Raw genomic sequence first — 22,639 nt, forward strand, 5'->3', positions numbered from 1 at the left:
AGGAAAATGAAAGATATCCCTTCTCCCTCATTAACTTGGAATAACTTCAAATAGAACTAAATTGAAAAACATAATTTTGAGAAAGATATCGGGTAAGAGACCCACAAGAACTCCCTAAAAACCTCTTTCCTAACTTTCTCTGCACATTATCCTTTATTCCCTTTTGAGACCAAGTGACCCTAAAGTATTGGCCTCACTGACACCATTTTTAACTGAGAAAGCTAACTGAACCAAACTATAAGGTTCTAGCCTAGGCTATTCCTATAGCTCTTGAGAACCTGAGGAGATTAGTTCTTTACCTGTAACATTAGGGAACTAGAGTTCACATTGTCTAGGTGCTTCCACTGTAATACTCTATAGAAATATCTTCTACAAACAGTTCTTCACTCGTAACACCAACCACATCACACCTAGTTCCAAAATATGTGACCAAATAATAGAGAATAGATGGTAAAATATAACCAATCTCTTTTTTTAAAAAAAAATCACTTAAAAATTAAAAAATTCAAAGCAGAAAGATAAAGCATTAGCATCATCTTATATACAAAATACATCAGTGGTAGCTACAGAAGGGCAATGATGGTCCTTCCTGCAAAAAACTAGCACTATTTCACATACCCTAATAAATTACATTTTATAGATTATTTACTATTAGCAGTATTTATGCCCATTATTTTTCTCTGTTCACTCTTGAACACCTATTTATTCACCTATCTTTATTCCACTTTACTAGCACTACTGAGAACCTCATTAAACTTGTAATCACTAAGTCCATGGATCTTTTCTTACCTTCCTTAACGTCTTTGCTATAATTTATACTTTTTATGCCCTTGGCTTCTTTCTTTCCTTCCAACTGTTCCTTTTGCAAAATTTTCTTTCCCTTGGCAGTCCTGCAGAGTTGGGTCCTTGGAGCAGTGTTCTTTTTGTTCAGATTTTCCCTCTGAAGCATCTCATTCATTCCCAAGGCTTTAGTTCTTATCTCTGTGTAGCTGACTCTTCAGTTTAAATTCACCCCAGCCTTTTTTCCAAGGCCTTGTCCATCATCTATCAACTGAATAGTTTCATTTATATGTTCTTCACTGCCTCAGGTTTGGTATGTTTAAAGTGAAATAATTTTCCCTTGAAACTTGTTCCTCTTTATTTCTTTATTTGCATTTATAGTCCTGTGCTTAAAATCTTAGGCATCTTTGACTTCTTGAATATATTCTTTTCCTTTCCCGAAGCCCCTACCTTAGGCAAAGTTCTTGACCCCTCCTTGTGATTTTGCATTATTTTTTCAGTTATTTTTTCAGTTTCAACCACTTTAAACACCAGTCACATTCTTATTACAACATGGTTCTCATTGTCTCTCTCACTTGCTTAGTAAAGTCATCTGCTCTTATGTCTTTACCCACAGCCTGTTACCTTATAGTGTGAGTTTACTCCCTCATCCCACTTGCATTTTTCTCTTGCTTAAACCCCTGAACAAATAACATGGCATTCAAGGCCCTACTGAAATAACACCTTACAGCCTGAGGCACTTACTAAGTACACCATTTATTTGCAGTTTGCAAAAGCCATATTATTAGTATCACTTCATGGGGCCTGCCTTATAGGATAGCCTATTAGCACTTTAGGAGCAGAATGAAACCTACTTGTTTTTGTTTTAGTCACCCAAGCATCTAAAATGGTGCCTTTTATACAGTAAATTTCTTTTATCTTAAGACTAGAAATTTAGAAAACTGTCAGTAGTGTATCACTTCAGGGAGATCACTTTACCTTCATTAGCCTTATTTCCTCACTTGTGTATCACAAGACTTTTTAAGCAGGTCTTTTGATTGACTCTATTAGAACTATATCAAGATCAGTTCTTTTAATTTAGAGAGGGACCCTATTATACATTTTTAAAACAAAAATCATCTTTTTTTATTTTACAAAACATTTGGTACACAGATTTTAAGTTTTTTAAATATTACAGAAAAAATATCTGCTGTAATACTGATCCTAAAAGTTACATTTTACCCATAATCCAGTAGGAGATTTTCTTCAGCAGTGGAGTAAATATAGTTTGTCTACTGTATTACCCTGCTAGTCTTGGGGGGAGGGGGGAGGGGATGGTAAGAACCATCTTATAAAAGACTCTCATAATGTTAAAATTGCTAATATGCTTACACTTATGTATAATAAATCAAGCTCTCTGGATAATTTAGGCTTTTCTTAAATATATTGTTACTTAACTCTAAATTCCTTTTTCCTTACTAAAGTTGATTCTATTCCTAGGCAATAGAATGTTATAGGGAAAATAAAAAGGAGCCCTTGTGAAAGAGTAGGTAATTTAGATAGCATTTCATTTTCCTTTGAGAATACATTTTAAATCAAGGAGAGACGTTCTGCCCATCGTTAACCCCGCGTCTTTCCCACTTGCCCTCCCACAAGTCCCATACCTTTTGATAGAGCTTTTTCTTGCACTGTGCAAGCTGAGAAGCCTAGGTGTACCCAGCAGGCGGCTAACTCAAGTCACGTGGCACTGGGCCCCGCCCCTGGAGCCTGGCTGGCTGCAGCTCCACCCCCAGAGCCCTGAGGTCTGAGTGCTTGCTGCCTGCGGTTCGCAGACGCGGCCAGCCCCACCACTAGCAGGAGGCATGGGCGCATGGCTGCCAGCGGAGGCTGAGCACTCTGAAGAAAAGCCTGTGCTCCCCCAAGGTGCTTCTTTACAGGGCTGACTTGCATGTGGATTAATTCAAGAGATTTGAAGGGATACTCGGTAAAGCATGGTGGCGCATGATGATATTGGAGGTCTCTTACCTATTAAAAGGACTATCCGAGTCCTAGATGTTAATAACCAGTCCTTCAGAGAACAAGAGGTAAGAATTTAAGAGAACTGGCCAGAGGAATGTTTTCTAACTCCACGGAACATTTGGGAATTTTTAACAATTTATGAACTATGGTTTTAAATTTTTGGTCTTATTAAATCTTAAAATGTATGGCTTTGATATGCAAGTTTGAAATACATTTAGGAGCTGTGGTCTAAATTGAAATAATAGGCTTATATATAACTGCTTGGGTATACACAAGACTTTAAATATATGTACTTTCTGGTTTCATTTGTCACATTTCTTTCTGATGATTAATGTGGTTGTGTTTTGGGTTTTTTTGTTTTGTTTTGTTTTTTTAACTTGAATTTATATTACCAAGTCTTAGGAACTCCTTTAGTGGAGTAAGAAAAATAAGAATCTCTTCCTCACAAATTAATGCTAGTGAGCAAAATGCCAGTGAAATGTTGTCTGAACTGATTCAGTTGTTTGTTTTTCTTTCCACCTCTAATAAGCTCATTGTGTGCCACTTTTTTCTCAGAAAGAAAAAAATGTGTTAAAATATTTAAGCCACAGTAACATTATCTAAGTTCTTTCTCCTTGCTTAAATATTTCTCCTTGCTTTAATTTTCAGATGTTATTTTGGCTTTTTAAAGTCTTTATGAACATTTAACAAAATTATTTTTTGACATTTTATATAATCTTGGTATTTAACACTATATGGTATTCTGTATGTATTATGTACTAGCAAGTACTTGTACTATGTACTGCAAAGTATGAACTGTTGGTGTATACCACATTGTTACTTATGTAATAGAAATGATATTCCTGAATTCAGCTAACTGTATAGCTCTGGATTGTGGTAATGGGTCTGCAGATGTATACATATGTCAAAACTTATACATTTTTACATATGTGCAGTTTATTGTATACCTCTGTGAAGCCATTTTTCATACATATCTACACACCTTTTGGCAGTTAAAATAGCTACCATCTTTAAGAGAGAGGTATGCATTTATTTGGTGTGGATTGCCTTGGATATTTATTTGTTTGGTTTTGGTTTTGGTTTGTATGCTTCAATGTTCTTTAAATATATAAGTGGTTTTTTTTTGAGTAAAACAACTCATACATACATGGTCATCAATGTTAATTCTAAAACTGATCATCTTTTGGCCCATCAAGAACTAGGCTTTTTTATTTAGTATTGGATATGAGCCATGTTTCTGGCATACCTTTATTTGAAGATTAAAAACACTGGGAATGTATTGTTTTAGAACAGCTTAATAATTTGAGTATTTCTGTTTCCAAGTCTAAAGGGGAAAAAACCCATGTGATCATAACTTATTTTTATGTTTTTTGAAAATAAGTTTATTTTTACTCTTCTGATTTTAAAGTTCTCCTTAGGTAGGAAAGAATTGTTAATCTAGTAACCCAGGACGAATAAACCCAGACACAAACTGACTTTTTTGTCTTGATTCAATTGACCATAGAAAAGTCAATGTCCTAAAATATACTCTCTAAGTGGCATGGTTAGAAAAACCCTTCTTGGCAAAAAAGCTAAATTCAGACTTTAAATGTATGTGCTTCTGTGGTGTTGCATTTATCTGTAAAATATATCCTGATAAAAAACTAAATTAATCTTAACAATTTTCTGTTTATAGACATCCAGAAAATATTTTAGGGCACAAAAAGCTGACTATAAGTGAATTATGAAAAGTAAGTATAAGCCCAGTGTAAAGGCAGATTTCCTGTGATAATACATGGGACTATCTAAACTGGATAGTCTGATTAAAAATTAACCAAAATAAACAACATAAACTTATTGTGAGGGCACTGGGTTTTTTTCCCCTTCCAAGTGAACTTTATCCTTGGTAAAAAATTGTCTACAGTAGAAAGTCTTTGAGCATGGAAACCTTATTGGTATTCTTTGTTTATACCCATGATTTTCAGATTATCTTTTGAGGAAGAAGAGTTATTGAAATGTCTTTTGAGGAGAGTTATTGTTTCAATATCCACATCTGTTCTAAGCTTCTTGTATTCGCCATAACATGCCTCCAGCACTTTGAAATAAATACACCACCACCACCAAAATTATCTGAGCCTTCTTTTGGTGGTGGGAAGTTATGCATATTCCTATTCAGCTTTTTTTTCATTGCCTCCAAATACCTTATCTATTTCCTGTAAGTATTAAGAAGTGAATATAGGTGTAATACCAGTTCTCTAAAAACCTTGTCTTAGAAATATGTTTTGTGACAGTGACACTTATTTGGGTTTTTAATAATAAAATTCAGATCACTGAAAGGTTCAGAGGACCTGTAAAGAAAAACTTTTTTTTTTTTTTCTACTAGAACTACTTCTTAAGTTTCTAAGTCACATGGGCCAAATCCTAACCCGTGTTCCAAAAGGGACAAGTTTTTTTGTCCCTGCTTTTTAGGTAACCCATGAATGCCTAATCAATATTACTTTTCCACAAAAATTTTCTGCATTTTTTTTTAAATAGCACATGAATTCTGAAATTGGCAGTAGGCCATTTTCAGTATTGCACTGTTAAATTTCATAATCACACTTTTAAAGTTATTTTATTCCTTAAAATTTAACTCTTTTGAAATACATGTATGCTAAAAGGCCTGTCTTGTATCTGACAAACTTTCTTCCTATATGTTCTTTGACTAAAGCAGGAAGGTTTTTATTGAATCCCAAAAAACATGTACAGAAAGTGCAGAGGTGTCCTTCTCCTCTCCCTTCCCCCACTCATATTTTATGACTTAGCATCATCCTTTCTTGGCAAGCACTTTAGGTTTGATAAACTCTGAAGAGTAACATGTCCTTTGTGGAGAAATGAGATTATAGTTGTTTTTAAAGAACCATGCAACTTAACCACCAAATATTGCTTGGCATGATATCCCACCACCCTAAGGAGACTGAATAAACAAAGTCCATATTAGTGTCAGAAACATGCTGTGATATATTTATATCTAAATCTAAATTCTGTCATTTTTTTAATATTACCTAATTTTTAATTGCCAAGAAATTAATAGTTGTATGATAACTAATTCTATAAAGATAAAAAATTTTAACATGAATTTGATTTCATGTAATAAAATAATATCAAAAATTCTTTCTCCCCAAGCTAAACTAGCTTCTCCTTTCAAATTCACCAGGAAGAACACCTTTTCAAAGACTTTTAATTGGATTTACATGTTTAATGATTTACTGGGAAGTCAAATGTGTTACACTTTAAGCAAGGAAGAGCAGCTAACTTCTGTTTCCAAAAAGCAGAACAGAACTTTCTGACAACTGCTTTGTTTCTAGTTAATGTTGGCATATCTTACTTTGTGAGGTAATCCTATCTTCATTCAAATAGAAGACTCTTTGTACTGTCTTTACTAAATGGAAAGGAATGCCTTGCACTGGCCTCTGCACACGTGTGTGTCACTCAGTCTGCACAGATGTGTATGGTAAAAACATTCACATGTCTTCCGCTGCACAGCCTGTACCATCTTACTGCATATCTTGAAGGTTTCTTTTTTAGTTCATGTAACATTTACACACCAGCTGTTTCATAATCAGAATCTTACTTTGCAGTGTATTATTTGGAAATTGGGGAGTGGTCTAACATCTCTGACTTGCTCACTTGTTTCCTCTCTCCCAAAGTCAAGGTTCTGAATTCTCTTTAATTATCTACAGAGTCTCTTCAACAGTTTACATTCCTTTCTGATTAATATATGTTATATATGTATTATACATTTAGGAGCTTCCATAAGTATAACTGCTGCTTTGGATATTTCAATCATTAAGTTCCTTTACAGTTTTTAATTTTTTTTATTTGGTTTCCTCATCCCTTTTTATGAGACTTTAGTTATGTCAAAGAATTTTTAGAAAAAAAAAAGTTCTACAATTTTTAAGTGACAATTTGTATTTTTAAACAGTGATCTTAATAATTTTTAATGATATATCTTTCTGAATTCTCATCAAAATCATGTTGTTGAGAGTACCAAATACAAAAAAAATATATCCCATCAACATTATAAAGAATAGACATTCCTGTTTTGTGACGAACCATTTTTATCTGAATAACTATGTGAGTCACCTAATGATATGCCTGCATTTTGCTAGCAGTAGACTCAGAATAATAACTATTTCTTCTGAATTTGTATTTTCCTTTAAGTTAATAAATTAATCATGTGAGAGAGGACTTAATTTTTTATAAACCCTTATGTTTAAGTAGTAAATGGAAATACCTTAAGACTGTTAGCAGTAACTAAAATTTGGTGTGTACCAAGCACTGTTTTGATCCCTGTTTATTCATTTAATCTTCACAACAACAACATTTAAGAAGTTATAATTATTAGCCCAGTTTTATAGATGAGAGAACTAAGGCCCAGGGAATGCCTGAGCAAGTACCAGAGCCATAATTTGAGCCAAACATTCTGACTCCTAGAGTCTGGGAGCCTTTGTAATCAGCCCCCTGTCATGGCTTAAATATTTTTTTGATTCACTCCAATACCAGACTTGTTTTTATAAAATACTTTTTAATTGAAGTCGTTAAGAATGGAATTATATAATGTCTAGGATTTGCTTTAAAATATTCAGATAGGGGCAGAAATGAGACAAATAGTTATACCAGAAATTGTTGAAGTTGAATGACTCATTATGCTTTTCTCCACTTCTCTGTGTGTTTGAAATTTTTTATAAGGCCTTTTTAAGTTATTTTCCTCATTAAACTAAAAAGTTTTATAGGATTTTTCTTTGTTTTAATCTTAGTTTTTCTTCTGAGTGTAAATTTGTTACAGTGTTAAACTAATATTCAGATATTTGAATGGCCTTTCTTACAATATTCATTTTTTAGCAAGTTATTTAGTAATAGTCTGTTTTAATGGTGAAGGACAATATTCATTTTTTGAGTTCTGTGTTTCTCCATCTTAAAACGTACAAATACTGTTCTGTGAGAGGGCTTAACTTTGTCCAGGCTTGTATGAAATCATTGCACCTAAACACACATTTAGTGTAGTCTGGTTTTGTTTTTACAGGAGCCAAGCAATAAAAGAGTTCGACCTCTTGCTCGGGTCACGTCCTTGGCAAACTTAATCTCTCCTGTAAGAAATGGAGCAGTCAGACGTTTTGGTCAAACAATACAGGTAAAAAAATATTATATAAATAGATACAGGGAAGGGTAAAGGATACAGTCAGGAGACGTTCTATAGGAGCCTAAAATTTTTATTTTTCTTTGAGCTATACAAACATGTTTGCACTGTTAATATTCAAACATATGAGTTTTCTATTTGAAATCTGCTGGTAATAGTATTAGCGGAACAGTGTTTATATAACCTGTATTGAACTAAGATGCATCAAAAGATAGTCTTAATTTTTATTCCCAAAAAGTAATTTGAGCTGACAAGTATTTATATAAATTATAGATTGAAACTTTGGCAAATGATTGATTTATGCATTGAGGAAACTCAGGACTTTTTCTTCTTTTTTCACTTAAAGAACGATAAGTAGCTTCCAAATCTATTTTTTCTTTTATTTGCCTCTTTCAGTCATTTACCCTTCGTGGTGACCACAGATCCCCAGCCTCTGCCCAGAAGTCATCTAGCAGATCAATAGTCCCAACGCCAGCCAAGAGAAGAAGCAGTGTGCTATGGTCAGAGATGTTAGACATCAGCATGAAGGAGTCTTTGACAACCAGAGAAATCAAACGTCAGGAGGTATGCTGGCTTTCAGCACCAAGAGCAGCTTTATTGGCTTATACTAAGAAAAAAGACATGCTTTTTAAATGTTTTGCCAGAAGAATAGCATAGTAATGAGTATGACAAAATAAACTTGCATTTTTTGTATTTGAGTAAAAATGTATAACTCATTGAACAGCCTTTGTGATGGGTGGTCGTCATCAACTTTAACAACTCTAATGGTAAAATTATAAAATGTATGACAACCTTTTATTTGAGATTCCATTCCAAATTATAGTTTTCAGACTTAAGTCACTTAAAAAAGAGCTGTTCAAAGCATTAGTTAAATATAAATATCAATTATATATAATTTTCCTTTCTCAAAGAAAGCAATGACCTCTGATGTTTGCTGGGTGTTTTCTAGGCAATATATGAAATGTCCCGGGGTGAACAGGATTTAATTGAGGATCTCAAGCTTGCAAGAAAGGTTAGTAGATCATTTTTTATCAGGAACCCAAGTTTTTAAAAATTACATTTCAAAAAATTCTGAAGAATAGGTTTAAAAATAGTAAAGGAGAAAATATCTACTGATAAATATAGTTTTGGGATGAAATTTAGACATTTCTCTTCAAATGAGTATTAGAGAGCCTTTGGGGGGATTGATATATACTTTATATACTTTAATTTCTTCTATGTGTGGCAAACAGAGTCTACACTAGCTTTTATGTATTCATATACTTTCAGGTGCATCACTCATCACATTTGCTTTGCTTGATCTTTGTATGACACATTTCTCCCTCTGATTAGGCCTACCATGACCCCATGTTAAAGTTGTCTATCATGTCAGAAGAAGAACTCACACACATATTTGGTGATTTGGATGCTTATATACCTCTACATGAAGGTTAGATATACTACTTAATTTTCATAAGTATCTAAACAGCAGTAACACAAGTAATTTTAAATCTAAACAAGTAATGTAGTTCTCACCTATTTTAAAATCTTTGTTCCTTTTGCTTTTTTGAACTTCAGATTTGTTGGCAAGACTAGGAGAAGCCACCAAGCCTGATGGAACAGTGGAACAGATCGGGCACATTCTTGTGAACTGGGTACGCGTAGAGTTGTTGATCCCCCTCAACTTTTTGTAGATTTGCCCTACAACAGTTTTTGATGGATATCAAAACAATTTGATCGCATAACTAGATTCTACAAACAGAAAAGGCACTAAAACTAAGTAATTGTATGATAAAAAAGGTTACCTTTCTTTTTTAATAAATAAATAAAACTTCATTAATGGTATAGTTTAATCATCTTACAAATATATTTACAGATATGTTCCTGCTTGGACAGAATTTCCACATTATATGCTGTTGATTACCTGTTGCATTCCTTCACTTAAAAATTCAAGTGCCTGCTAAATGTTAGATACTATTCAAGGAAGGGACACTGGGGATTCCATAGTGAAAGACCTGCATTTATACCCTTGTATAAATAGTTGAACCCATAAACAGTCTCAGGGTCAGTGAAGAATGTGATTAAAGATGCTCAGGTGTCCTAGAACTCCCAACAGCTGACATCAAAGTGAGATTGGGGGAGTAGAAGTCATATGAGTGAGTCTTTAATTGAATTTAACCAACTTAAGGAACTCATCCAAGAGTGTTGTGATGTTGGTCCAGAATACTTTTCTGCTCCCATTATCATCTCTAGAAAATGTTGACAGCTTGTTAAAACTCAAGCATAGCTATACTGTCATTCTGCATTTCATATTCACAGGCTTATGGATACACTCGGTCATAGCAGGAATGCATCTTACTTGTTTTTATTACTCTTCAGTTACCAGGCTTGAATGCCTACAGAGGCTATTGCAGTAACCAGCTGGCAGCCAAAGCTCTTCTTGATCAAAAGAAACAAGATCCAAGAGTCCAAGACTTTCTCCAGCGATGTCTTGAGTCTCCCTTCAGTCGAAAACTAGATCTTTGGAGCTTCCTAGATATCCCTCGAAGTCGCCTAGTCAAATACCCTTTACTGTTAAAAGAAATTCTTAGACACACTCCAAAAGACCACCCCGATGTTCAGCTTCTGGAGGAAGCAGTAAGTAGTCCATTAAATGAAGGATGCCTTAGGAAAGTATAGAATGTACTCTGAAATCTTACATGTATTGAATCAGCATAGCAAAGGGTTTTATTGTTTTTAAGTACCAAATAATAAATGTAATGTGCACTAAGTAATAAGGAGATGCACGTCTTCATAATTATGTTTTATATTTATATTTTAGTCTAGGGACTGGGTTTTAATCTAGTTTTTTCCGCTAGTTGTTAACTTCAGACAAATCACCCAGTTTGAGACTGATTTTCTTCATTTGTATAATGAAAGGACTGACTGAATTAATTGATTCAAGCCTTTAATTCTGTCATTTCATGTGACATTATTACTCCATAGGGAAGCAGGATAAGTTAATATACAAAAGTTACTCCATCCATTTCTTAATTATTTGTAGGTAGTGATAATACAAGGAGTTCTCTCTGATATCAACTTGAAGAAAGGTGAATCTGAGTGCCAGTATTACATTGACAAGCTAGAATATCTGGATGAGAAACAGAAGGACCCTAGAATTGAAGCAAGTAAAGTGCTTCTGTGCCACGGGGAGCTGAAGAATAAAAATGGACATGTAAGTACATCTCAGTACTAACAGGAAGTAAGCCATATTTTCCTTTTCACACCCAGCTTAGTTTTTTGCATGTAAATTATGAAGCAAGTTTGTGAAAGTAAATTCATAGCATAATGAAAGAAGGTAACTGATTTTTATTCTGTTATCAGTTTTGATAAAGCAAGCATTTGGTTTCTGCAGTAATAGAATAACTGACTTAAATGTCTCAGAGAAGAATTAGTAATATTCATTTTCCAGTTTTGAAGTATAAATCAATTTGTTTAGCTAAGGGTTCTTTCCTAAGTTCTGTAATGTTTAATAAAAAGAATCCTTTAAGAGTATAGAATTATGGAAGTAGTTTTTAGCACTACTCAACAAAATTCTACAACAGATTGAATGGAAGCAAATTTATTTTTGAAATATTATTTACAAAAGTACCTACTAGAACTAAGTTTAGTCGCGAAATAATATTTTCATTTTATTATATGCTGTTTAAAAGCACAGTGTGTAAGTTGAGGCCTACTTAGAAAAGTTGAAAGCTGACATCTCCGATTTCCATCACAAGGCATAATTGTTTTACAAAGGTTTAAATATCTGTGGACAAAATGGAACCATTAACATTCATCAGGCTTGCATTTTTTAATTCCTACTTTTTTAGAAAACTGAAATGAAATAGTGGCGATTCAAGTCATGAGACTGCTAATAGGTCTTTGTGATACAGTTTACTCAACTGTTGCCTGATAGCACACAACAATAAAAAATTTATCAAATCTGGATTGAGTTTTCCAAATAAAACATGCATAGTCATGAAATCACTATTTTATAAAGTCAGAGAAAGATCTTAGTTAAATAAACTTGATGAAATTAGTAATGTCAAATCAAGTTTTTAACAGTATATTTCAGTCACTTAAAATCAGTGAAGTTTCATATTTAAAAAACACTTGTTTCTCATTTCTCTAGAAACTTTACATATTCCTGTTTCAAGACATCTTGGTTCTGACCCGGCCTGTTACACGAAATGAGCGCCACTCCTACCAGGTTTACCGGCAGCCCATCCCAGTCCAGGAGCTGGTGCTAGAAGACCTGCAGGATGGGGATGTGCGCATGGGAGGCTCCTTTCGAGGGGCTTTTGGCAACTCAGATAAAGGTAGAATACAAGTTTTGAAATTTAAGCTCAGAATCTAAATAAATCTAGTTTTAACCTTTTTAAGAATTCTAAAATGAAATGATTCTCTTATCCTGTGCTCATTACACACATTGAGCTATCAGGTGCTTCGTGACTGTGATGACTCACTTTAACAGTGTGCAAGTTACAGATGTCCTAGTGCCTGTGTTAGGACAATATGACCACTTTCTTTAAACAGTTTCTTAAATCTCATTTCCATTTTTTTCAATTTTTATTTTTACAGCTAAAAATATCTTTAGAGTCCGCTTCCAAGACCCCTCTCCAGGCCAGTCTCACACTCTGCAAGCCAATGATGTATTCCATAAGCAGCAGTGGTTCAATTGTATCCGAACCGCCATTGCCCCTTTCCAGCAGGCTGTCAGTCCACCAGAGCTTCAGGGTTTGCCAGAGCTCCACGAAGAGTGTGAAGAGAACAACCCTTCTGCTGGGAACCTCAGAGCCCAGAGAAGGGCGTCCACAGTTTCTAGCATGATGCAGGTAGAAGGTGATGAAAACGCCTCAGAATTTAGCTCCAGCTTACAGGCGGCAGACATCAAGAGTGCAAAAACACACCGGACACAGGCTGGCTTCCGAAGAGCCAGGGACAAAGCCCAGCTCTGCGGCAAACGGAAGGAGACTTTGGTGTAAAGGAAGCTCTGTGTATTAACTGGTGGAAAGATTGTTTATTTATAAATGTGTACAGTTTTGTTTTCCTTGTAATGGGAGCATGGGCTCATCATAGGGTTACTTTGTACCAGTTGTAACATTTTCATGGTTTGGGGTTCTTTTTATGTCTTGTTTTTGTTTTTGTTTTAATGGCAGCTAAAGATATGCAGATTACTGTTAAATTGCAGACTTTTTTAAAAAAGGATATTTCTCAGATTATTTAGATTGTGCAAGCCTGGTATTTTTGATCAAATGAAATCTTTACAAACTGAGTTTTATCCTAATTCTGAATTTATCATAACTTTCCAATAACAACAATTACGATATTTACAGTGCCAGCCAAAACAGAATTTTCAAAGACTGGAATTCTACCAGTTTCTTTATTAAGGCTTGCTTGCAAAATTTGAAATTTTGACATTGGCACCTAGATTTTATGTTTGAAGTATCTCAAAATTTATGTTGAAACAGCTTCCTGGAAAACAAACCACAAAACTTAACAAGTTTTCCATTTTATCAACTGGAATACTATATATTAGCTTGTTTTTCACTGCACATTCCTCATTTTTCATTCATTTATCCTGCCAGTTATTTAATTTTTTTATTGTAAAGTAGTTTTTAGCATTTGCTTTTATTTTTTTACTTTAATGCCTTTTCAGATTGGCATATCTTTATTTTTCTTCCTGATTAAAAATGTGTGTATGTGTGTGTGTATGTGTGTGCGTGATATAAATATATATATATTTTTTGTGGGGTTTTTTGTTTTTTTTAAATTGTATTAACTTTGCCAAGTGAAACCAAGCCATACTGTTTTTGAGCCAATTAAGAAATTGAAATTTTTACAGTGTAGCATTTCAGGGTGGTGAAGACGCATGAAATGACTCCATATAATCTAGACTACTGAAAGAAAAACCACTTCAAGGAATTCATTGAAAGTTTTAGTGTTGTCTTTAAAGCAAGAGGGAAGGCAATTGACTGGTACTAAGTAAAAGAAAACAGAGGGGAAAAGAGAGTAGTATTGTCTTAAAGTAAAAATGTCTGGTTGTGCCAGAGGATGAAAGGAGATAGAAAAGCTCTTTTTGAGGGTATGTAGTAAGTTGTAGAAGGCTCGAGGGGATGTGGACTTTATTTGCCTTGGTTTATGATACCTGCAAATAAGTTTGAAAAGAAACAATGAAATGTGTTGAAAATTTGGCCATGTTAGGTCAATTTTGGTGGATTTAGTCATAAAGTGGAAAAAAGACTCCTGAATCTTAACTGCAAAATGTTTCTGTTATAATGAGATGGGGAAAAAAGACTAAAAGTTCTGTGTCATTGCAGGTTTATAATGGTGATCAGTTCAAGTCAATATTGACTATTATGTGAAATATATTTGCCAGTAGAAGTGAAAATTGGAAAAAAATGTAAATAGATCAATCAAATGATTTCTCTGTATAAACGAATTATACAATTAAAAAAAAAGCACACACATAATCACTGAAGATTTCTTGCCTGGTGAATGTTTTGGGGCACTTGCTAGAACATGTTTGTATGGCAAAGTAAATAGATGATTGGCAAGTCTCAGAAAAAATTATAAAAATATCACAAATAAGTCTTTGAAATTAATTGATGAGTAAGAGAAAGGTTCACTTAGGTCAGGTCTATGAATCTTGTGTAATCTTTTAAGATTACACTGCAATCATACTGAAGACAACTGCACACCTGATCACTTTATGGATAGAATAGTAAAGCCAACAGCAAAGCATTATGATCTGCAACACTGGGAATCAAGATTTCTGCTCCTTTCTTGGAGATGTTACATAGAATATCATTCCTTAATTACCTTAATCAACTTCCAAAGTTATAGAAGCAAATGGTAGTTCATACATCATAAATAGAAAGATTCTATATCTGAAACTATATCTTCCTTTGGTTCCCACAAGGGAGAAAATAGAAAACAGTAAATACATGAAATGAATGTTCCTCAGAAATGACATTTATGTTTGAGAGCATTGGATGATCTAGCCCAGTAGTTGTTACAAATTTTTTTCCCCCATACCAGGGATTGAACTCAGGGGCACTGGACCACTGAGCCACATCCCCAATCCTATTTTGTATTTTATTTAGAGACAGGGTCTCACTGAGTTGGTTAGCACCTTGCTATTGCTTAGGTTGGCTTTGAACTCTAGATCCTCCTGCCTCAGCCCCCAAGCTGCTGGGATTACAGGCGTATGCCATCATGCCCAGCAAGCCCGGTAGTTCTTAAACATGTTTGAGCATCAGAATCACCAGGGATACTTTCAAAAGGTAACTTGAGGCTCCCCGCCCCCCCTCCCCCCCATAACCTCACACGCATTTACACCATTTCACTGAAGTCTTAAGGGTTTTGTGTGTGTGTCCTCCCAGTTTGTTTTAACCTGTTCAGACTTGCGTCTGAAGAGAATCTAATCTACTTACCTTCTTTCAGTATGCTCACAATTTGCAGCAAAGGATGGTTCTCTACCCACAAGATCTTGTTAAACTCAGTGCTCCATCTCAGAATGTATGCACACAAAGTAATGAGGGGAAACCAAGTCATCCAAGTAGCAATCAGTGGGATGACAGTATCACTAAATAACCCTGCAATCTATTGATTCACAGCTCCTCCACTGACCCCATAAGTGTTCAGCTACTGTGTGCTAGTTAGATCTACTTTGTGTTTAATGCTTTTCTGAGTATGCAGATTCAGCAGGATACATTTTTTTTTCCAGTATATGTGACTATAATGTTAATAGTTTTGCAGGATTCAGATAATGCCTAGTTAAGGCTCACATCTGTAAATATTGATGATTGACATAAAGACCTAAAATGGCCATCTTTTAAATTGTATTAACTTTGCCAAGTGAAACCAAGCCATACTGTTTTTGAGCCAATTAAGAAGTTGAAATTTTTACAGTGTAGCATTTCAGGGTGGTGAAGATGCATGAAATGACTCCATATAATCTAGACTATTACACATCTCATTTGAAATGCTTGCCTGTCCCTAGAGATGAAATTGGTTGGTAATAAGCATGTCCTAAGGATTCAAAGCATAACTAAACCTACAGACCAGCTTTTTCAAATTGGCCTGAAAGAACACCTACAAAGAGTTAATGCCACTTTGTCCATGGAACCGCTAGTCCCTCTGAGAGGACATCCCCGTAGGTCCAGAGTAGTTTTATTTTTTCTGTACATCTCAGCAATCCTCAGACCCAACCACAAGACAGACCTCATACATTGATGGTTACTAAACCCAGTTGTACTCAAACTCTCTTATTGCATATTTTGAGACTAATAAAAACTATAGACCCTTTTTCCAAGAAAATGTGTCTATGCATCCATACGACATAGGGGTTCAGGAAGATTCCAAATCACTGTGGTCAAGTTCAGATCTGCTCAAGTCTGCCCTGACAAGGACTCTTAGAACACCTGCTGGAGAACAAGAATTTGCTTTTTCCCTGTAGATTCTAAAAACATTGATACTACCCTTGCTATGCAAATAATAGATGAAAACTTTCATCTTCCATACTTCCAGTTGGTCTTCAAAGCCTCACTTGTGACAAATTTGACTGTTCTGGATATAATTCAGGATGATGCAAAAATACAAGTGTGTCTTTTGTATAATACTTTCAGTGTGCTATCAGTCCCAGGTTCACAGTGCTTTGCCTTTCTGAGCCTTGTTCTCTCCAGAAACTGCTCTGCTTTCCCAGAAGATGGGCTAATTGTGAGGAGGTAAGCGTAGACTTGAATGAAACCAAGTTCCTTTCCTGAGCACGAGGTGACTGTCCAGTATCTCAGTACACAGGTGTCTCATGATGAATAATGATTATTTTAAAAGTATTGAGGCAGAACATCAGGATAAAACTATAATGGATTAATTAAAACACATCAAATATACTTAAATCTGTAGCTTCATAATGACTCTTTAATCTTATGATCCCCTTTGGAATATCTCAGGGAACCAATTTACTGCTTTGCAACCTGGTAAATAAAAGAATCAAGCATTTACCCTAACCTTTCCTCTACAAACTAACCCTCAGGCTAACATAGTAGCTGAGAAAGGTCAGATTCTCCCCATAGCAGAAGCCCAGCTGATGGGGAATGTGTAATATCGCCACATGTAACTTTCATGAACCATGGACCAAGAGTTCCTAGTGTGGCTAATGAAGGACACAACACAGGAAGGCAGGCACTGCTGCCTCCTGAGAAGTGCACACCACCTAAGCAGTCATGACAAGGTCAGGCCTGAGCCGTTAAGACAACAGTTGCTTCAATAAAACAAACAGTAAAAAGAAAAAAAGATGGAGGAGATTGCAGAATCTGACTTAGATCTCAAACAACTGCATCATATTGACCTGATTTGGATTTAAACCAAATAAAGCTTTTCAGTAAAATCATCAGGGAATTACCCAGAATCAAGTGTATATTTGAAGTAGTTACTTTATGTTTAACAATGGTAGCTCAATGGTAGACCATCTCCTTAGCATGCATGAGGCCCTGCATTCAATTCCCAGCAGCAAAAAGAAATATAATAAATGATGTCTGGGATGTCCTTCAAAATATGGGGCAGGAAAATGGTTGAGAATAAAAAGGAAATGAAATTGGCCGTAAACTGTTCTTTGCCTATGTCTTTGTACATGTTTGGAAATTCTTCTCTAAAAAATGAAGTTAAAGAGAACATGAAATTTCAGCTATCACTTATGCTTCCAGCTCCTCGACCTCTTCATTCCCTCAGAATCTCCAACCTTTACTTTCCAAAATAAAGGCAGAATGTTCAGTGATGTGGCTGCATTTGCCATCTCACAAAAACACGTCTTTTTCCTGAACTTCATACTTGCGCTCTCTCCATTACAACTGGGCCATAGTATTAGTCTAACCTGATTCTGGCTTAGTCAATATGGCCGTGATCCTCCTCTCCCTGTCTTTCTCTCAGTATTGTGTGTTGCCTTTGCCTGTACTTCTTTTTCCTCCTCCACACAAACATCTATGTGCGCCAAGGATTGAAGCAGCAATACAGTGGTTCCTCGTGGCTTCCCTATTTATGGTCGGCCATGATCCAGATATAGTAAATGAAAAATTCCAGAAATAATTCATATGTCTTAAAATTGCTCACTGTTCTGAATAGCTTGATGATATCTTTCTGTCTATCCTGGATGTGAATCACCCCTGTGTCCCGCACACCCATGCTGTATATGCTGACTGCCTGTTAGCCACTTAGTCGTCATCTTGGTTATCCTATTGACTGTCACAGTATCAACAGGACTTGTGTTCAAATAACCCTTATTTTCTTTATTCATGGCCCCAGAACACAAGGGTAGTGATTGATATAAAGGAGGTCCCATTAACTCTAGGAACACTGATGGACATATAGGAAAAAATAGGATTCAGTACTATCCACTGGGAATCTCAAAACCTTCCCTATGGACAAAAGGAAACTACTATGTTAAGTTTCCAGGTCTTCCAGGGAAGCAACTGCATTCAGCCTGAGAATTCCTACCAACGACCAGTTTACTAACTATATTACATCTTTAAAGGAGATAGTGTTGCAATATCTGATAATATTTGTGCTGTTATTTAGATCTGAAAGTAAGACAAAATTAGCTAGATTCAAAGAGTTCTGATATTCTCCCATAGAATTCAGATTTCTCAACAGCTGCTCCTGGGGGCAGGTGGAAGGGTTTTTAATTTCCCTCTTTTACTGAACTGACAAGCAGGGACAGATCTATCAAGTTACACCTGGAAACCCACATAGATCATTTAGTCTGATCCTCTCTTTACCAGCTAGTTGAGGAATCGGAAATCTACAAACAACAAGCGACTTACCCAAGACCACACAGCTGGTTTGTGGCAAAGCTGAGATTAAACACATCTCCAATGTTTGTTCCTCTGCAGACACTGCCTCTTTGCTACCAGCACACTCTAAAGCTTGGCTCAGTTTATCTGTCTTATGCAGACAGACCTTGGAAGTGAAAACAGGGCCCTCAGCATCCAGGGGTTCTGCATTCAACTGCAGATTGAAAAATACACTGCGGGGCAAAAATGTGTTTATACTGAAAATTACAGACTTCATTTTCTTGTAATTATTCCTTAAACAATTCAATACAACAACTATTTGCATAGTGTTTCTATTGCATTAGGTATTATGATTCATCTAGGCATGATTTAAGCACATGGGAGGATTGCTTAGGTTATATGCCAAAATTTGTATCAGGGGATTTTGATATCCACAGGGGGCTCTGGGACAATCCCCCTTCAGTTACCAAACTTCTATTCCTTACCCTTTTTTTCTCTTCAAACACTGGGCTTCCCTGGGTTTCAGAGACATGACACTTTCACATTTGGCTAGTACCTGAAGTCATTCACTATAAGGGTCAACCTACATGATAATAATGTGGCTCCCTGGTCCCATAACACACAAACCACTGATACAGGCCCAAATCTGCTTCTTGAGATTCAGGACCAAAGATTCTGCCGCCTGGTGCCCTTTATCTCCACATCGTGCCACGAGCAAGCTTGACGCTCTACTCAGCCTGCCCTCTTTCCACCCTGATATGTGGAGTCTCCTGTTGCAGGGGCTCTCTGCGCTGTAGTCCATCCTCTCCAAATACAAGACTCTTCACCCAGAGGTGCTCCAAAGGCCTGGCTCAGGCACAAGACCGGCTCCTCATCAAGCAGAGTTTCCATCCAGGATTCTTCCCCAGATGCCACAACTCAGGGATAGGCCTCCTAAGCCTGGGTGCTTTCCTCTCCCTCTGCCCTTCCCACCACCATCTTGAGCTTATGCTACTGCACTTCCAGGCTCTGCCAGCCAGACTCCCAACTCCTTCCTACCTGACCACCCAACTTCTAAGAAATGCCGACTGAACGCACTGCACCACCTATCCCCAGTGGCCTCCACCCTCCCACGGCAACTGATCAGACTCAGTCTCCCAGCTGCATATGCCTCCTTTTTTCTTAGAACACTTTTCTGCAGTTGCCAGCACATTCTCCTTGTTCTCCTTCGAGTCAGACCCATAAAAACCTCCCCATAATCTCTCCTGTTGGCTCTTCTGAATGTGTCCCCTAAAAATCATAAGTTGAAACTTAATGGCCAAAGTGATATTAAGAGGTAAGGCCTTTTGAAGTCGGTTTGGGTCCTTGAGCTTGAAGAAGTGGGTTCATTCCCTTTGTCCCTTCTGCATATGACAACACAGTGTTCACCCACTTCCCGAGGGTGCTGCTACCAGATGCCACCTCAGAAGCAGAGCAGCCCTCCCCAGACATGAAATCTACTGGGGCATCTTCACCTTGGTCTTCCCAGCCTTCTGCACTGTAAGCAATAAATTTCTGTTCTCTACAAATCACCTAGTCTCCCTCCAGTATTTTGTTAGAGCAGCACAAACCGACTGACAGTAGGTGAATAGATAAATAAACCATGGGACATTCAAACAATGAAATGTTACCCAGCACTCAAAAGAAATGATCTCTCAGGTTGTGAAAAGACACAGAGGAATGTTGAGTGCATGTTACTCAGTGACAGAAGCCAATTTGAAAATTTACCCACTGTATGATCCCAATTAGGTAACATACCAGAAAAGGCCAAAACTATGGGGACAACAAGAAAATCAGTGGTTGTCAGAGCTTGGGAGAGAGGAAGGGGACAGACAGAACACAGGGAATTTACAGGGCAGTGAGACCATTCTGTGTGATTCATGTGTATTGGTGGATACATGTGATTACATATTTGCAGAAACCCCTGGAATGTCCAAGAGGGAACCTCACATTACACTGTGGACTTTGGCTAATGATGCATTCATGTGAATTCATCAGCTTTACCAAATGCACCACTCCAATGCAGGATGTGGATAGTTAGGGAGACGATGCCTGTGTGGGTACAATGGTGTATGAGACTCTCTGCATTTAATGTTCCATTTAACTGTGAATGTAAAACTGTTCTTAAAAAAAAAAAAAAAAGGTATATTTTTTAAAAGAAAGAGGAAAATTTCCCAAACCCAGAAAACATGGGCCATTAGTATACTTAGTTCGAGTCATATCCATAAAAACGGGAATAACACTGTACAAATTCCACAAACACTGAATATAAATGCTCAGTGAGTGAGCTGAGCCTGTCCATCTGATGTCTGGGCCAGCACCCCTCACTCTCAGGCCACAGTGGCTTGGGGGAGTTTCCCAGCCAGAGCACTGGGAGCCTCTGGGCCTGAGCCCAGGCCCACCCAGCTTCCCAGAAAACAGCCTGAACCTCCAAGCAACCTTCCACTGGGTGTGAATGTAACCGCAGGCTCCTCCTTCACAAGCAGGGCAAAGCCACCATGCAGGGGAGGAGAGGGCAGTTTCCAAATCACAGTCTCCAATGCAACACCCCATCTGGGGAAGAGGGGCTGCATGACCTCTTAGTCCTTCCCCAGCCAAGACTGAGGCTGTAACTGGCCTCTGTCTCTAGCTGAGCTGGGACGGACCCATGCCCATGCCTCTGCATCCCCCTCTCTTCCCGGCCTTGAGGTGGGAGAGGCAAGGCTCCCTGTCGAGGCAGAGGCAGGGCCTCTTCTCTGTCCACCACAAATGGGCCCAGAGTCACTGCCTGCCCTCCTCCCCAGAAGGCTGAGCAATGAGGTCATGAGGGATGAGGCTGGAGTCTTCGTGTTTGGGGCTGTTGTGATTCTCTTCCCCCGCAGGTCCCTCTCTCCACAGTTCAAACTACAACTGTCAGTTGAAGGAGGCTGGAAAGGTTGGCATCAGTCCTCCCTCCACGCCCGGAAACTGCTGCAGGGCTGGAAAAAGACATCTGTTATCTGATGTAGCCTGCCTTTGCCAACCTCGGAGCATAACAGGCCTTGCCCATCCCACCCCGCCCCCTGCAGGCTCAGGCATGCGCAGTTCTCTCCATCTTGGGTGGTTTCCAGGTGTGAGCTCAGCCTTCAGCTCCCCACTCCACAGTCCAGAGAAATGCATGGCTTCTGCCGTGGCTGGGGGAATGAAGCTGTGGAAGGAGAGAAACTAGCCCTGAGGGACTCAGGGAGAGAGGAGCAGGGATGGGGAGCCGGCCAGGCCTCCCCGGATAAGGGGAAGCAGATGTGTAGACTGTAGTCTGTGCTCTGGTGTCTCAAAGCTAAGAGCCAAGAGCCTCGCTGTGTATGGGGGACAGGAGGGCAGGAGTCAGCAGAAAGTCTCTGCCCCCAAGGAATAGATGGTCTAAGGCAAACTCAAAGCAGACCACAGGGTGAACCTTGAGCAGGCTCACAGAGTACATGTTTCAATAAGTTGACAGCCTGTTATTCTTCATTGCATCAGAGGGGTGTTTGTATTTTACAGATGCAGATGTGGCTGAAAATCAAATACAGCCTTTCAATTCTCTGGTATGGTAGACCTGGGAAGGCCAGGTGTCTTTTGGGGACCTCCACTGATCCCAGCAGGCAAAGCTCTCTTCCAAGACAAAATAAAATGGCACATCAGTCTGTAAATACACACTCAAGAACAACCCCCCAGATAGCAAGTGGGAACCGGTCCCTGGAGCTCCGAAACCATGTTTGCCTCCAGCAAAGGAGCATGAGACAATCTTTTCCATGAATGGAAACTATTTCTGTCCTCTGCTGTTCTAACAGCCAGGTCCTCCACAGCAGAACGACAGCAGAGCTACCCAATGAGTTTCTTGGTTGCAGGAACACACAAAGCAGCGATGAGCAATGTGCTGTTGGTTTTAGATGATCCT

At 37.7% G+C, this 22,639-nt stretch overlaps 1 protein-coding gene across 2 annotated transcripts in view; it reads left to right on the forward strand.

The window, feature by feature from the left end:
* The window catches only part of Net1 (neuroepithelial cell transforming 1), a 29,673-nt gene extending 15,256 nt beyond the window's left edge, over positions 1-14,417 (forward strand). Inside the window, exons 1-10 of one of the 2 annotated variants that reach the window (XM_076831355.1) lie at positions 2,582-2,843; positions 7,823-7,930; positions 8,333-8,500; positions 8,886-8,948; positions 9,269-9,365; positions 9,494-9,570; positions 10,295-10,552; positions 10,959-11,129; positions 12,069-12,255; positions 12,518-14,417. In XM_076831355.1, coding sequence (XP_076687470.1) covers positions 2,751-2,843; positions 7,823-7,930; positions 8,333-8,500; positions 8,886-8,948; positions 9,269-9,365; positions 9,494-9,570; positions 10,295-10,552; positions 10,959-11,129; positions 12,069-12,255; positions 12,518-12,921 — 1,626 coding nt within the window. In that variant the 5' untranslated portion in view covers positions 2,582-2,750 and the 3' untranslated portion in view covers positions 12,922-14,417. Of the gene's footprint in view, positions 1-2,581; positions 2,844-7,822; positions 7,931-8,332; positions 8,501-8,885; positions 8,949-9,268; positions 9,366-9,493; positions 9,571-10,294; positions 10,553-10,958; positions 11,130-12,068; positions 12,256-12,517 lie in introns of those variants that run through there. The other variant, XM_076831356.1, reaches the window with a different exon arrangement.
* Positions 14,418-22,639: the final 8,222 nt, after the last annotated feature.

The sequence above is a fragment of the Callospermophilus lateralis genome, chromosome 13, assembly GCF_048772815.1.
Source record: "Callospermophilus lateralis isolate mCalLat2 chromosome 13, mCalLat2.hap1, whole genome shotgun sequence".
NCBI classification, from domain to species: Eukaryota; Metazoa; Chordata; class Mammalia; order Rodentia; family Sciuridae; genus Callospermophilus; species Callospermophilus lateralis.